At 42.6% G+C, this 12475-nt stretch overlaps 1 protein-coding gene across 1 annotated transcript in view; it reads right to left on the reverse strand.

Annotated features, from left to right (window-relative positions):
• Positions 1 to 9102, reverse strand: part of LOC135538651 (ecto-NOX disulfide-thiol exchanger 2-like) — a 61411-nt gene extending 52309 nt beyond the window's left edge. Inside the window, exons 1-2 of the mRNA XM_064964527.1 lie at positions 8955 to 9102; positions 377 to 583 (exon numbers count right to left, since the gene is read on the reverse strand). Coding sequence (XP_064820599.1) covers positions 377 to 583; positions 8955 to 9084 — 337 coding nt within the window. The 5' untranslated portion in view covers positions 9085 to 9102. The remainder of the gene's footprint in view (positions 1 to 376; positions 584 to 8954) is intronic.
• Between the last annotated feature and the right edge of the window lie 3373 nt (positions 9103 to 12475).

Below are 12475 nucleotides of genomic sequence, written 5' to 3' on the forward strand. Positions count from 1 at the left end.
AGTTGCTGACCTAACATAACAATATATTCTGCTTTCGCCGAAAAGCCTTTTTGAAATCGGACACTGTGGTTGGATTAACGAGAAGTGTATCTTTAAAATGGTGTAAAATACTTGTATGGTTGAGGAATTTTAATTATGAGATTTATGTTGTTTTTAATTTGGCGCCGTGCAATTTCACTGGCTGTTAGCGAGGTGGGACGCTAGCGTCCCGAACGATCCCAGAGAGGTTATTAAGGTCTCTGACTGAAGAGGGAAGACATTTATTGCACAACACCTCTCGTTGTCTCCTCATTGACCAACATAGTTAAGGTCTCTGACTGAAGACATTTATTCCACAATACAGCTTGAAGTTTAATAGAAAACGTAGGAAATGTACCAGACAGGAAGAGGGCTCTGTCCACAGTGAACTCTTCGGCAAATCGGATATGGCAGAAGTTCTTCTTGCTCTTCCGGATTGCGATGATCTCCCCCAACTGGCCAAATACCTCCACAATGAGCGCCTCAGTGGAGTTCTCTGGCAGACCACCCACAAACACAGTCTTACAGCCGGGAGGGCGCTCCCTCATGGCCGGAAAGGGAAGATCTGTAGATGAGAAGAGAGAGGCATCAATACAGAAAACTACCCGTAAACTTGGACACTATGAATGACAAAGTATTAATTTGACCTGAGTTTAAAGGCGTTAGTTAGCGTTTGTTTCTAACAATGTCCAGAATCTCCTGGCAAGCATCTCCTAGTTAACGTCCACATGCTTTTGAATCCACTGCCAACTGATAATCTGTTTGCACTAGCACTTCTAAAAACTAGCCAGATTATTACAAGTGTTGCTAACTAATCAGTTATTTTATTTAATGAGAATTACAAAATAAGCAAAATCCCAAAAAGTGGCCCAACCAAGTCACACTGCTTCTTCACACAATGACCGCTTAACCTGGAAGCCAGCCGCACCAATGTGTCGGAGGAAACACCGGACACCTGGCGACCACAGGAGTTGCAAGAGCAAGACCTCAGTGCACACGCCTGTCATTTCAATAGATTGCTAGAAGATGCATATCATTCTAGTGGGAGAAGGCTCGGACTTTCTGACTAGCGAATTGAAAAGTAGCCTAGTTAATTTCAGTGGAAAAAGGATCTGGCTGAAAACAACTAATCGGCTGTATAGACAAGAGCCGGCGCTAGTGGTAAAGACTGCATTTATTTGGCCATTTATTTTGTATAACAGACATGCTTTTGTTATAGGTTATGTCATCTCCAAACCAGAGTTGATCTGAGCCTTGCTGAAGAAAAACCACATTAGTATCAGACTTTCGGCTGTCACAGATGTACCTCTCCTGACTTTAGACTATAGTCGGAAGCTGTCGTCTTACCACTCAAACGCGTCCAATATCTGCAGTGCTGCTCGTGGCATCGTTTCAGTATAGTTTTCGTTTTTCAAACAGGTTTGTTAATTATTTTATTTCAGTTTACTAAATTGTTCATGATTAGTTTTCATTACAGTTTACTATAATAACCTTGGTTCACATGCCACCTACAAACTGGGTCCCATAAATCAATCAGAACCGCATTAAAGAAGCAGTTAAATACTCAGTCTGAATTTACAACATAATATAAAACTAGTGTTTCTACAGTGAAAAAAACTATGTGAAATTGATTTATGCATTTAGAAGTACTGTTATCATAATGCAATGTGCAGGCTGTAATTTATGTTATACAATATCCATCTGATTAATTCAGAGGCTTCATGCTGGGAAAATCTATTAAAGTATTATTTGAAAAATTACATTTGGAAATATCTCCCATGACCAACGAGTAGCAATAATGACGAAAACATACAGCAATACGCTTGGATAACTTTTCTATTGATATCTAATGTTAATGTGAAAACTATTGTGGGATAAACACAAATGCATCCTCTTAGCCAAAAGCTGGTTGATTCTCTCATGTGAATGGTTCATTGCTTGAGAGACCTGATTAATTGAACACAGATGAGAGTTTACTGAACCATACATGGGGCTCGACTGCTCTGGACAGAACTAATCACCAGGGCCTGTATTCATAACCCATCCCAGAGTAGGAGTGCTGATCTAGGATCAGTTTTCCCTTTTAGATATGGACAGGGAGAGACCTGATCCTAGATCTGCATTCCTACTCTGAGATGTATCTGCCCCCCTAAGGATCTATGGCAGAGCCTTGTGGTGCAAGAGCAAGGCATTTTATATTAAAACGTCAGTGATATGAAGTTTGTTTCAAAGCTCAGCTCTTCCAGAGGTCCAGACCTGTGCCACTCTTGTTCAGCTAAAGGCCTTCGACATTTAGCCGATGACTGTATGATCTGAAAGTCAGCTTTTAAAACCCAACGTGCATGTATTTTCTAGGTTCAGTGGAGGTGGTCTCTATACTACAGAAAGAGTATGAACGGTGGGAGTGACACTGGAGAACGCAAAATGTGGTGGCTACTTGTCAACAAGGAGTTAGTGCCGTTCAGAATCTTCAGCACCATGGATAGAGGCAACATTGGTATCCTGGGAGCTGATGTTCAGCACCACAGGACAACAGACAAACAGTAACTTAATGACAATAGAGCTCTCCATTCTTTCCTCGAAATCTCCGCGAAACAAGACAATACCAGCCATCCTGTACAGCCCACTCTGCTTGCTGGGACAAACACACACCTATACTTATGTTAAGATCCATCTGTGTTTTCCACTTGCGCCGGCTGTTGTCTATACAACCAATTACAGACTAATTTTCAGCCTTAAATTAAACTAGACAAACTTTCAATTTGCAAGTCAGAAAAAGTCTGCTAGTGCACTCTGTGCCTAGAATGAACAATATGCATCTTCTAGCGATCTATTGATAGGACAGGTGCCTGTCAGTCACAAAGTGAGCAATGACAGGGAAAGACTGCTGGTTTGACAGTCTGCTATCTGTCCCGCCTCTCGGTACCTGTGTGTGTTTGCGCCGCGTACATTGTGGTTGCAGTCAAATTTCTACTCGGATGGAGAGAGCATGAATTTGCACATCCCATATAACGTTGAGTCAAAATCCACTTAGCCTATTGTTTTCTAGAACATAATTTTCTTTCGTGTGCAGGATCCGATAATAATGATGGCCCGCCGGCCCAGGACCAGTAAAAACATGTGTCGGTCGGGCCAGTGGATCTTGTCAGTCAATGGCCCGACAGTACATTTTCAGCGCATCTTCGCATTCCAGTTCAATATTTACCTGCTCGCCAACCATTGAAGACCACAAGCATAAATGCCATGCTATTTGTATTTGGGCAATATGATTGGCCGTTCATTCAAGCACCACCACACTTCCACGAGTTACAACTTCTGGAGCAGTACATAGTTGATGACTTCACACAGCATACACCAGCTGCCCAGAGCAAAAAGAAGCGCCCATCAATCTACTCACTGAGCTTATTTCTTTTAGAGAAAGTCATTTACAATATCAAACCTTCAATAGTGAACATACTAGCAATATGCTGGCTACTGTTGAGCTACAAAAAGACAGCTAGCATTGTTCTTGGCTAGCCTACTGTTGCCAGTCAATATCTCTTTTGGAACATTTGTTTGGAGGGACGCAGGAGAAAAAAGAAAAGCAGGAGAGGGAAAATAAGGAAAGAGGGGGCTAGATAGTCGTGAATTGAACGGCTCAAAGCGAGAGAAAGACAGAGTCGAGCGAGAGAAAGGGGGAGTGAAAGAGTAGAGTGAGAGAAAGGGGGAGTGAAAGAGTAGAGTGAGAGAAAGAGAGAGAGAGCCACTGCAGGTGTAATTCAGATCAAGGTCAGTGTGAGGGGCAGTATGGTGTCAGGGTAGCCTGGAGGTCCTGCTCCCTGTGATGGCCACCATATGCAGCCTGTTGACCTGCTGCCCTGAGGATGACAGGGCCAATGACTCACCAGGCTCCTCTAACCCTCACACGCCCCTGGACCACACACAAACATACAGGTGAAGGACAGAAAAAAAGATGACATGGCTTGGATCTCTACGAAAATAAGAGAAAACAGACCCTTCAGCTCTGACCTTTATTTTATTCTCTCTATATTCCTTTCTTTCTTTTATGTTCCTAGTAGATGTAATCTATTTTCTCTCCTCATCACCTATAACACTGCCCAATAGGCATATTTTCTAATCTACCTCGAATACTCTGTTTCATCGTCTTCAGGTTGAGGTCTAAAAGACCCCCTCTTCCTCCTGGACCCCCACTAGTCCTCTAAACATCATCCTCATGGTGCTGTGACCGCCGCAGTGGAGTTTACTATTCTCAACAGTCACAATGATTCACTAACTAATGGCTGAGCAGATGTCTTTCTATTTGGCAAAGAGAAAGGGACAGAGGCTCATCAAGGAGCCCTGTGATAACTTTAATCTGGAGAATAAATAGGCTTCCTCTGAATTAGGGCTTTAAAGATATCCCTCCTTGAAGAGACTGCCTTTCATGAGGAACATAAAAGTGATAGCGAGAAAATGAATAGAAAGACAGGGAGCGGACAGAGGGGAGCAAGAGAAAGAGAGGGGGAAGAGAGGGAGCAGACTCAGAGAAGACAGAAAGAGGAGGAACTCAGGGAGCGGACAGAGGGGAGCGAGAGAAAGAGAGGAGGAAGAGAGGGAGCAGACTCAGGAGACAGAAAGAGGAGGAACTCAGGGAGCGGACAGAGGGGAGCGAGAGAAAGAGAGGAGGAAGAGAGGGAGCAGACTCAGGAGACAGAAAGAGGAGGAACTCAGGGAGCGGACAGAGGGGAGCGAGAGAAAGAGAGGAGGAAGAGAGGGAGCAGACTCAGGAGACAGAAAGAGGAGGAACTCAGGGAGTGGACAGAGGGGAGCGAGAGAAAGAGAGGGGGAAGAGAGGGAGCAGACTCAGAGGAGATAGAAAGAGGAACTCAGGGAGCGGAGAGGGGAGCGAGAGAAAGAGAGGGGGAAGACAAGGAGCCAACTCAGAGGAGACAGAAAGAGGAGGAACTCAGGGAGCGGACAGAGAAAGGAGACAGAAATAGAGGGGAAGACCATAGGTGAGAAGAGGAGGGAGAGCGGGAAAGATGGTAGAAGATGAGGAGGAGAGAAAACACCAGGAGGAGAGGGAAGACCATAATAGGCAAGAGGGAGAGAGAGACAGGAAGAATATTCACATTGAAAGCACACACACACAACATGAAAGCCTTGTGTTCTTAAGGAAGGAGGGGGTGTGACTCCAGACTGTATTTTCTGTTTTCTGAAGGAGCCTGAATTCACCAACAACTGACGAGAGATACATTTGCTATTGTTTTAGTTTAGGGTGAAATTGATCCCTTCCAAATCTGACAAGTGAGCTTTCTTTGAAAAAGTCACCAGACAAAGTTCCCTCTCAGAGATATTAAAGGAGAGCTCCCACTGGGTGTTCTTCACAGACACACACACAAACCACGCACACAATCAGAATTTTTTCGTAGAGACCGAGAAGTACAGTTCTGGTGACTTTTTAAAAGGACATTCTACTTCAAAATGTATGAAAATTACATTTTGCTGATACCATCTAAAATATTTTTTTATTTTACCTTTATTTAACCAGGCAAGTCAGTTAAGAACAAATTCTTATTTTCAATGACGGCCTGGGAACGGTGGGTTAACTGCCTGCTCAAGGGCAGAACGACAGATATGTACCTTGTCAGCTCGGGGGTTTGAACTCGCAACCTTCCGGTTACTAGTCCAACGATCTAACCACTAGGCTACCCTGTCGCACCAAAAATATAATTTACATTTCCAGAAATGAGCCCAATAACATAGTCAAAATTATTTCTTAAAATGATTTTAACAGATTGGACCATGCATATAGCCTATGCATGGTCTATATTATCAGGTATGCTATTAGCAATAAGCATTATCACCTGTATATATATATATACACAGTGCCTTGCGAAAGTATTCGGCCCCCTTGAACTTTGCGACCTTTTGCCACATTTCAGGCTTCAAACATAAAGATATAAAACTGTATTTTTTTGTGAAGAATCAACAACAAGTGGGACACAATCATGAAGTGGAACGACATTTATTGGATATTTCAAACTTTTTTAACAAATCAAAAACTGAAAAATTGGGCGTGCAAAATTATTCATCCCCCTTAAGTTAATACTTTGTAGCACCACCTTTTGATGCGATTACAGTTCAAGGGGGCCGAATACTTTCACAAGGCACTGTATACACTGAACAAAAATAGGAACACAAGTGTTGGTCACGAGTTGAAATAAAAGATACAAGATATTTTCCATACGCACAAAAAGGGGGCTCCCAGGCACACCCATGGCTGCGCCCCGCCCAGTCATGTGAATTCCATAGATTATGGCCTAATGAATGTATTTCTACCGACGTCCACTGCCTGTACTTCTCACAGAAACCCCTTCATGCAACCATTTACACTCACAGCACTTTTCCTGGTAGCCACTACTCTTGCTCAACTAAAAATTGAATATCTAATCACAATTGTTTAAGTCACTATCCAAAATATTTTGAGGCAGGGTGGTGAATTACCCCAAGCTATTGGGGTGAAAATTGACCTGTGTTACATTCAGCCCCAATCTCCCCTAGGCACTCATTGCAAATTGCAGAGCAGTAACATGCTTAACCATGCAGTTGCTAAAAACACTGGGTTTAAAATGGTGCAGTTCACACATATTAAAGGAGTTGATAAATCAATAAAGAAGGAATGAAAACCTGGGATCCGCTTCTTTAACAAATGCCATTAAACCTGCTGCTATTAGAATTTGCATTATGAATGGTTGTGCATTGACTGCATGTCAGAATGCATGTTTACCTCCCTATGACACTTGCAACTTGAATGCACCTTGAGAGGAATATTTCTCTCACATAGAACACATAACAAGCTAACTAGGTAAACAGATAAACTATTCTACTATGGGGTTGTCTGTTTTTTCTATTCATTGCTCGTTTTGTTTGCTGTGGTAGTAAAGTAAACGTGGATTGTTCTATCTTCATAGTGCGCCTCTGCAGAAATATTTTTTCATGTTCCATATTTCTTTTGTGTGGCGGCAATGATTTTGCACCTCTAACTTTATCATTTTTTTTGTGTTACAGCCTGAATTCAAAATTGAGTTTTTTTTTGTCAGACAATACCCCATAATGTCAAAGTGTAATTAAGTTTTTCAAAATGTTTGAAATTAATAAAAAAATGAAAAGATGAAATGTCTTGAGTGAATAAGTATTCAACCCCTTTGTTATGACAAACCTAAATAAATTGTAGAGGAACATTTTGCATGGACTCACTGTGAATGACTACCTCATCTCTGTACCCCACACACTATCTGTAAGGTCCCTCAGTCAAGCAGTGAATTTCAACCACAGATTCAACTACAAACACCAGGGAGGTTTTCCAATCCCTCGCAAAGAAGGGCACCTATTGGTAGATGGGTAAAAATAAGAAAAGCAGACATTGAATATCTCTTTGAGCACGGTGACACTTAATTACACTTTGGATGGTGTATCAATACACCCAGCAACAACAGAGATAAAGGCATCCTTCCTAACTCAGTTGCTGGAGAGGAAGGAAACTGCTCAGGACCAACATTGTAGTTACTCCACAAAACTAACCTAATTGACAGAGTGAAAAGGAGGAAGCTAGTGAAGAATCAAAATATTCCAAAACATACATACTGTTTGCAACAAGGCACTAAAGTAATACTGCAAAAAAGTGTCACAGAAATTAACGTTTTGTCTTGAATACAAAGTGTTATGTTTGGGGCAAATCCAATACAAAACATAACTGAATACCACTCAATTGTCAATCATAGTGGTGGCTGCATGATGTTATGAGTATGCTTGTAATCATTAAGGACGGGTGAGTTTTTCAGGATAATAAAGAAACCAAATGGAGCTAAGTACAGGCAAAATCCTAGAGGAAAACCTGGTTCAGTCTGCTTTCCACCACACACTGGGAGATTAACTCACCTTTCAGCAGGACAATAACATAAAACACAAGCCCAAATCTACACTGGAGTTGCTTTCCAAGATGACGATGAATGTTCGTGAGGCATTAGGGTTAGCAGTGTGGTTAGGTTTAAAATCAGATTTTATGACGGTACTCAGAAAGAATAAGAACACGGTATTAGCCATGGAAAATCAGCAGAATTGCAGGAAATTAGCTTTAAAACTGCAATTCTTTCTCTCAGCCCCATGACAAAATGTGTAGAATTTCAGGAGATTAGCTTAAAAACAGCAACATTTTGTCTCTGCGGTAGCTGACTTTGCCACTGCTGCTGAAACAAATCCTAGGTGAAACCATGAGGGAGTAGGAGGTCTATCAGTGGACTATGAGTGTATATAGTTTCTCACACAAGAACCAGTGTGTATGTCTGCATGTTGTGTGTGTCTACATGGTGTCTGTATCTACAAGGTGTGTACCTATAACACCTACTGCTAGGCTGGAGAGTTTATAAGCTGTCAGAATTGTAATGTGGAGACGATAAGGCCCTGCAGAACTTCCCTGGGCCAGATCAGTTACACAGAGACCTTGACACCTTTTCATTCCCTTGCATTTTAGACCAGATCACTGGAGTCAATATTGGCATTTACAACGCAGGAGGAGAGAAGGCTTATGGCTGCATAAATTAAACTGTGAGGAGAGAGATGGTGGTCTCAGTCATAGTCAGTATTCAGGTAATAGATAAGGTAGACGCTAAGAAGGTAATTTCAGCAATGAGGCCCTTTATCTACGTTCCCAGAGTTAGATGAATTAGCAAATATTATTTTTTGCCTTTGTGTGCAGTTTAAAATAAGTTGCTAGCTAGCATTAGCGCAATAACTATAAGTCTATGGGTATCTGCTAGCATGCGGGTTGCCCCATCACTTCAATAGATTTTTTGCTGATGTCTTAAATTAAATAGACTTCCTGGGGTAAGAGGTCAATATACTTACTTGGGTAAGAGGTCAATAGACTTACTTGGGTAAGAGGTCAATAGACTTACTTGGGTTTGGGGGGAAGAGGGTGCAGCTCTGGTAGTGAATGATCTCCTTAACGATGGGTAGATCATGGGGCAGGGGGGGTGGGGGCACGTAACCAAGGCCGGGCATCATGGGGTTCATGCCTGTCATCATGCCAAGGCCTGAGTCGAAATCTGAAGGAGACACACACCAGAACACACACACATGAGATTGGAATAACACGCATATAAAAACAACATTTCCACAGGCATTAGTTCATCCATGTTGACATTTTCATGTTTCATTAGACATTGTGTCTCTCTCCATGAACACTTTGGCCTTGTGTGTCAACAATGGTGACACACAAGGCCAGCAGCATATCACCCTGCATCCCAGTGCTGGCTTACTTCTAAAGCGAAGTAGGGTTGGTCCTGGATGAGAGACCAGATACTGCTGGAAGTGGTGTTGGAGGCACCCTTTCCTCTGGTAAATAAATCCCAATGGACATTGCCCTGTGAAGGGTACAGTCTTTCAGATGGGACGTTAAATGGGTGTCCTGACTCTCTGTGGTCACTAAAGATCCCATGGCACTTATTGTAAGAGTAGGGGTGCTAACCCTGGTGTCCTGGCTAAATTCCCAATCTGGCCCTCATACCATCATGGTCATCTAATAATCCACAGCTGACAATTGGCTCATTCATCCCCCCCCTCCTCTCCCCTGGAACTATTCCCCAGGTCTTTGCTGTAAATGAGAACGTGTTCTCAATCAACTTACCTGGTACAATAAGGGCATAAAGAAAATAAAAAATAAATTAATAAATTAACAAACACATGTTTAAAGTGGAGCTTAGATTTTTTGATTTTACCTTTATTTTACTAGGCAAGTCAGTTAAGAACAAATTCTAATTTTCAATGACGGCCTAGGAACAGTGGGTTAACTGCCTGTTCAGGGGCAGAACGACAGATTTGTACCTTGTCAGCTCGGGGGTTTGAACTTGCAAACTTCCGGTTACTAGTCCAACGCTCTAACCACTAGGCTACCCTGCCGCCACATGAGCTACATGAGCTTCTACTGACTCTCCTCTCTGCTACTGATTGGCTGACCTTTGATCTTCCTGTCTGTACTCAGAGGGAGGGAGAGATGGATCTGAGAATTAGCACACAAGTGAGCCTTCATTCACAGGTAGGGGACTATCGATTAAGACTGCAGCTGGATTCACTGCACACTAGCTGAGTTCCAGCAGATCATTCTTTTAATGGAAATTACATTTCCTCTACTGCACCTGCAGATAACTGTGGGTTTGAAAGCTTGTCTTCATTGTGTGCGTGCGTGTGCCTTGATGGACCACACAAAAGCCTGAGTATAACTAAATACCACTTAGTAAAACCATATGTGGATAACTTATGTTTAAATCCCAGAAAGGGCAACGAAAGCTTTTCAATAATTTCAGCTTTCTGTGTGTGAAAGAGGAAGGTATTTGGATGAAGGATGAGGAAGAGAGGGAAACAAGTCAGAGGTGTAACTGGACCAATCAGAGGAGAGGACAGTAAAAGTAGAAGAGAACATCTAGGTCCGCTTCATATCTTTTACAGTGACCCTTATTGATGACCTCATCTCTGGTAAGTAAGTTGCCTGGGTGATGATGACTCCTGCCCAGTGAGGCGGAGGAGAGGTGAAATGATGGCAGTAGGAGAGATAGAGGGAGGGGTACAGCAGACACAGTGTCTTCTGAATACCAAGGCCAGTCTCAGTGGCAGTAAGAGGCCCACAGAGGAAATCTCTGGTGAACCGTCGGGCTGTTCTGGGTTAGGGATGGAGGCCCACTGCAGAGCTCTGTCATGGGCCTTACTGCAACAGGTGTGAGCTGCTTCATAACTGCGACTTAGTAGGGCTGCTAATCAAATTCCCATCGAAATTGCAATATTGACAAACTATAAAAACGCTACCGTCTTGCGGCTGCTTCCCACACACACACCAAGCCTTCGATGATGGACTCCTGTCATAGAGGAACTACGTCACTACCTTATGCATGTGAATAAAATACTAAATAGTAGCGAGCAAGATGGAGATCAGAGGTTATTTCACATCAACTATCTTAACTTAAACCATTGCAAAGGTTTTGCCTGCAAACTTTGGTTTTGAATCGCGACAATCTGGCATGTCTGCCTCGTGATTTGTTGAGTGAGTCCCGGGAATAATTGTTTTCTCTTATAGACATAGGAAGTGACTTAGTTCCTCTATGTCAAGAGTCCATCAGTGAAACCGAACCCTAGTCAGTGGGTTTTTAAGACACTTTTTCCTCCTGGCTGTTTGTTAGATTCACAGTTGGCATGTTGTTCTGAGATAGAACAGATTGTTTCAAACAATAATGATATTACTTTCCTTTTTAATATGTCATTCAATTTCTAGAATTCACACAGCTCACATATGTTCTGATCTTTATTGCACGTCAAATTGCAATATTTTGTAAAACATCCGCAACTCGATTTTTGGCCCACTTCGTGCAGCCCTACCACTTGACACTGGGGAAATGGGCACAGTGCTGATGAATAATGGAAAACACTCCTGGCTGCCACACACACATTTTGAGCACAGAGAATAATTTCCTCAAAGTCACAGAGTCACTCTTGAAGAAACACAAAGCTATTAAATAAAAGATTTCTGCACCATATTTATTCATGAACATGACAGATGATAGGAACCAAACCAGGCTCTGGGTGCACATCAAGAAAAGATCTGGTTTGATCAAGACCAGCCTGTTTCCATTTCACTGCTAAATTTGTCTTATTCCTTCCAGTCTGTGTGTGTGATGTATCTGTCTGTCTGTGTGTGTTTTTGTGATCTATCTATCTATCTGTCTGTCTGTGTGTGTTTTTGTGATCTATCTATCTGTCTGTCTGTGTGTGTTTTTGTGATCTATCTATCTGTCTGTCTGTGTGTGTTTTTGTGGTCTATCTATCTGTCTATGTGTGTGATCTATCTGTCTGTCTGTCTGTCTATGTGTGTGATCTATCTGTCTGTCTGTTTGTGTGTGTGATCTATCTGTCTGTCTGTCTGTCTGTTTGTGTGTGTGATCTGTCTGTCTGTCTGTCTGTTTGTGTGTGTGATCTGTCTGTCTGTCTGTCTGTCTGTCTGTTTGTGTGTGTGATCTGTCTGTCTGTCTGTCTGTCTGTCTGTGTGATCTGTCTGTCTGTCTGTCTGTGTGATCTATCTGTCTGTGTGTGTGGTCTGTCTGTGTGTGATCTGTCTGTCTGTCTGTCTGTGTGTGTGATCTGTCTGTCTGTCTGTCTGTGTGTGTGGTCTGTCTGTCTGTGTGTGTGGTCTGTCTGTCTGTGTGTGTGGTCTGTCTGTGTGTGTGTGTGGTCTGTCTGTGTGTGTGATCTATCTGTCTGTCTGTCTGATCTGTCTGTGTCTGTGTGTGTGATCTATCTGTCTGTCTGTGTGTGTGATCTGTCTGTCTGTGTGTGTGATCTGTCTATCTGTGTGGGTGATCTGTCTGTCTGTGTGTGTGATCTGTCTATCTGTGTGGGTGATCTATCTGTCTGTCTGTCTGTGTGTGTGATC

The sequence above is a fragment of the Oncorhynchus masou genome, unplaced genomic scaffold (genome assembly GCF_036934945.1).
Source record: "Oncorhynchus masou masou isolate Uvic2021 unplaced genomic scaffold, UVic_Omas_1.1 unplaced_scaffold_1___fragment_4___debris, whole genome shotgun sequence".
Taxonomy (NCBI): domain Eukaryota; kingdom Metazoa; phylum Chordata; class Actinopteri; order Salmoniformes; family Salmonidae; genus Oncorhynchus; species Oncorhynchus masou.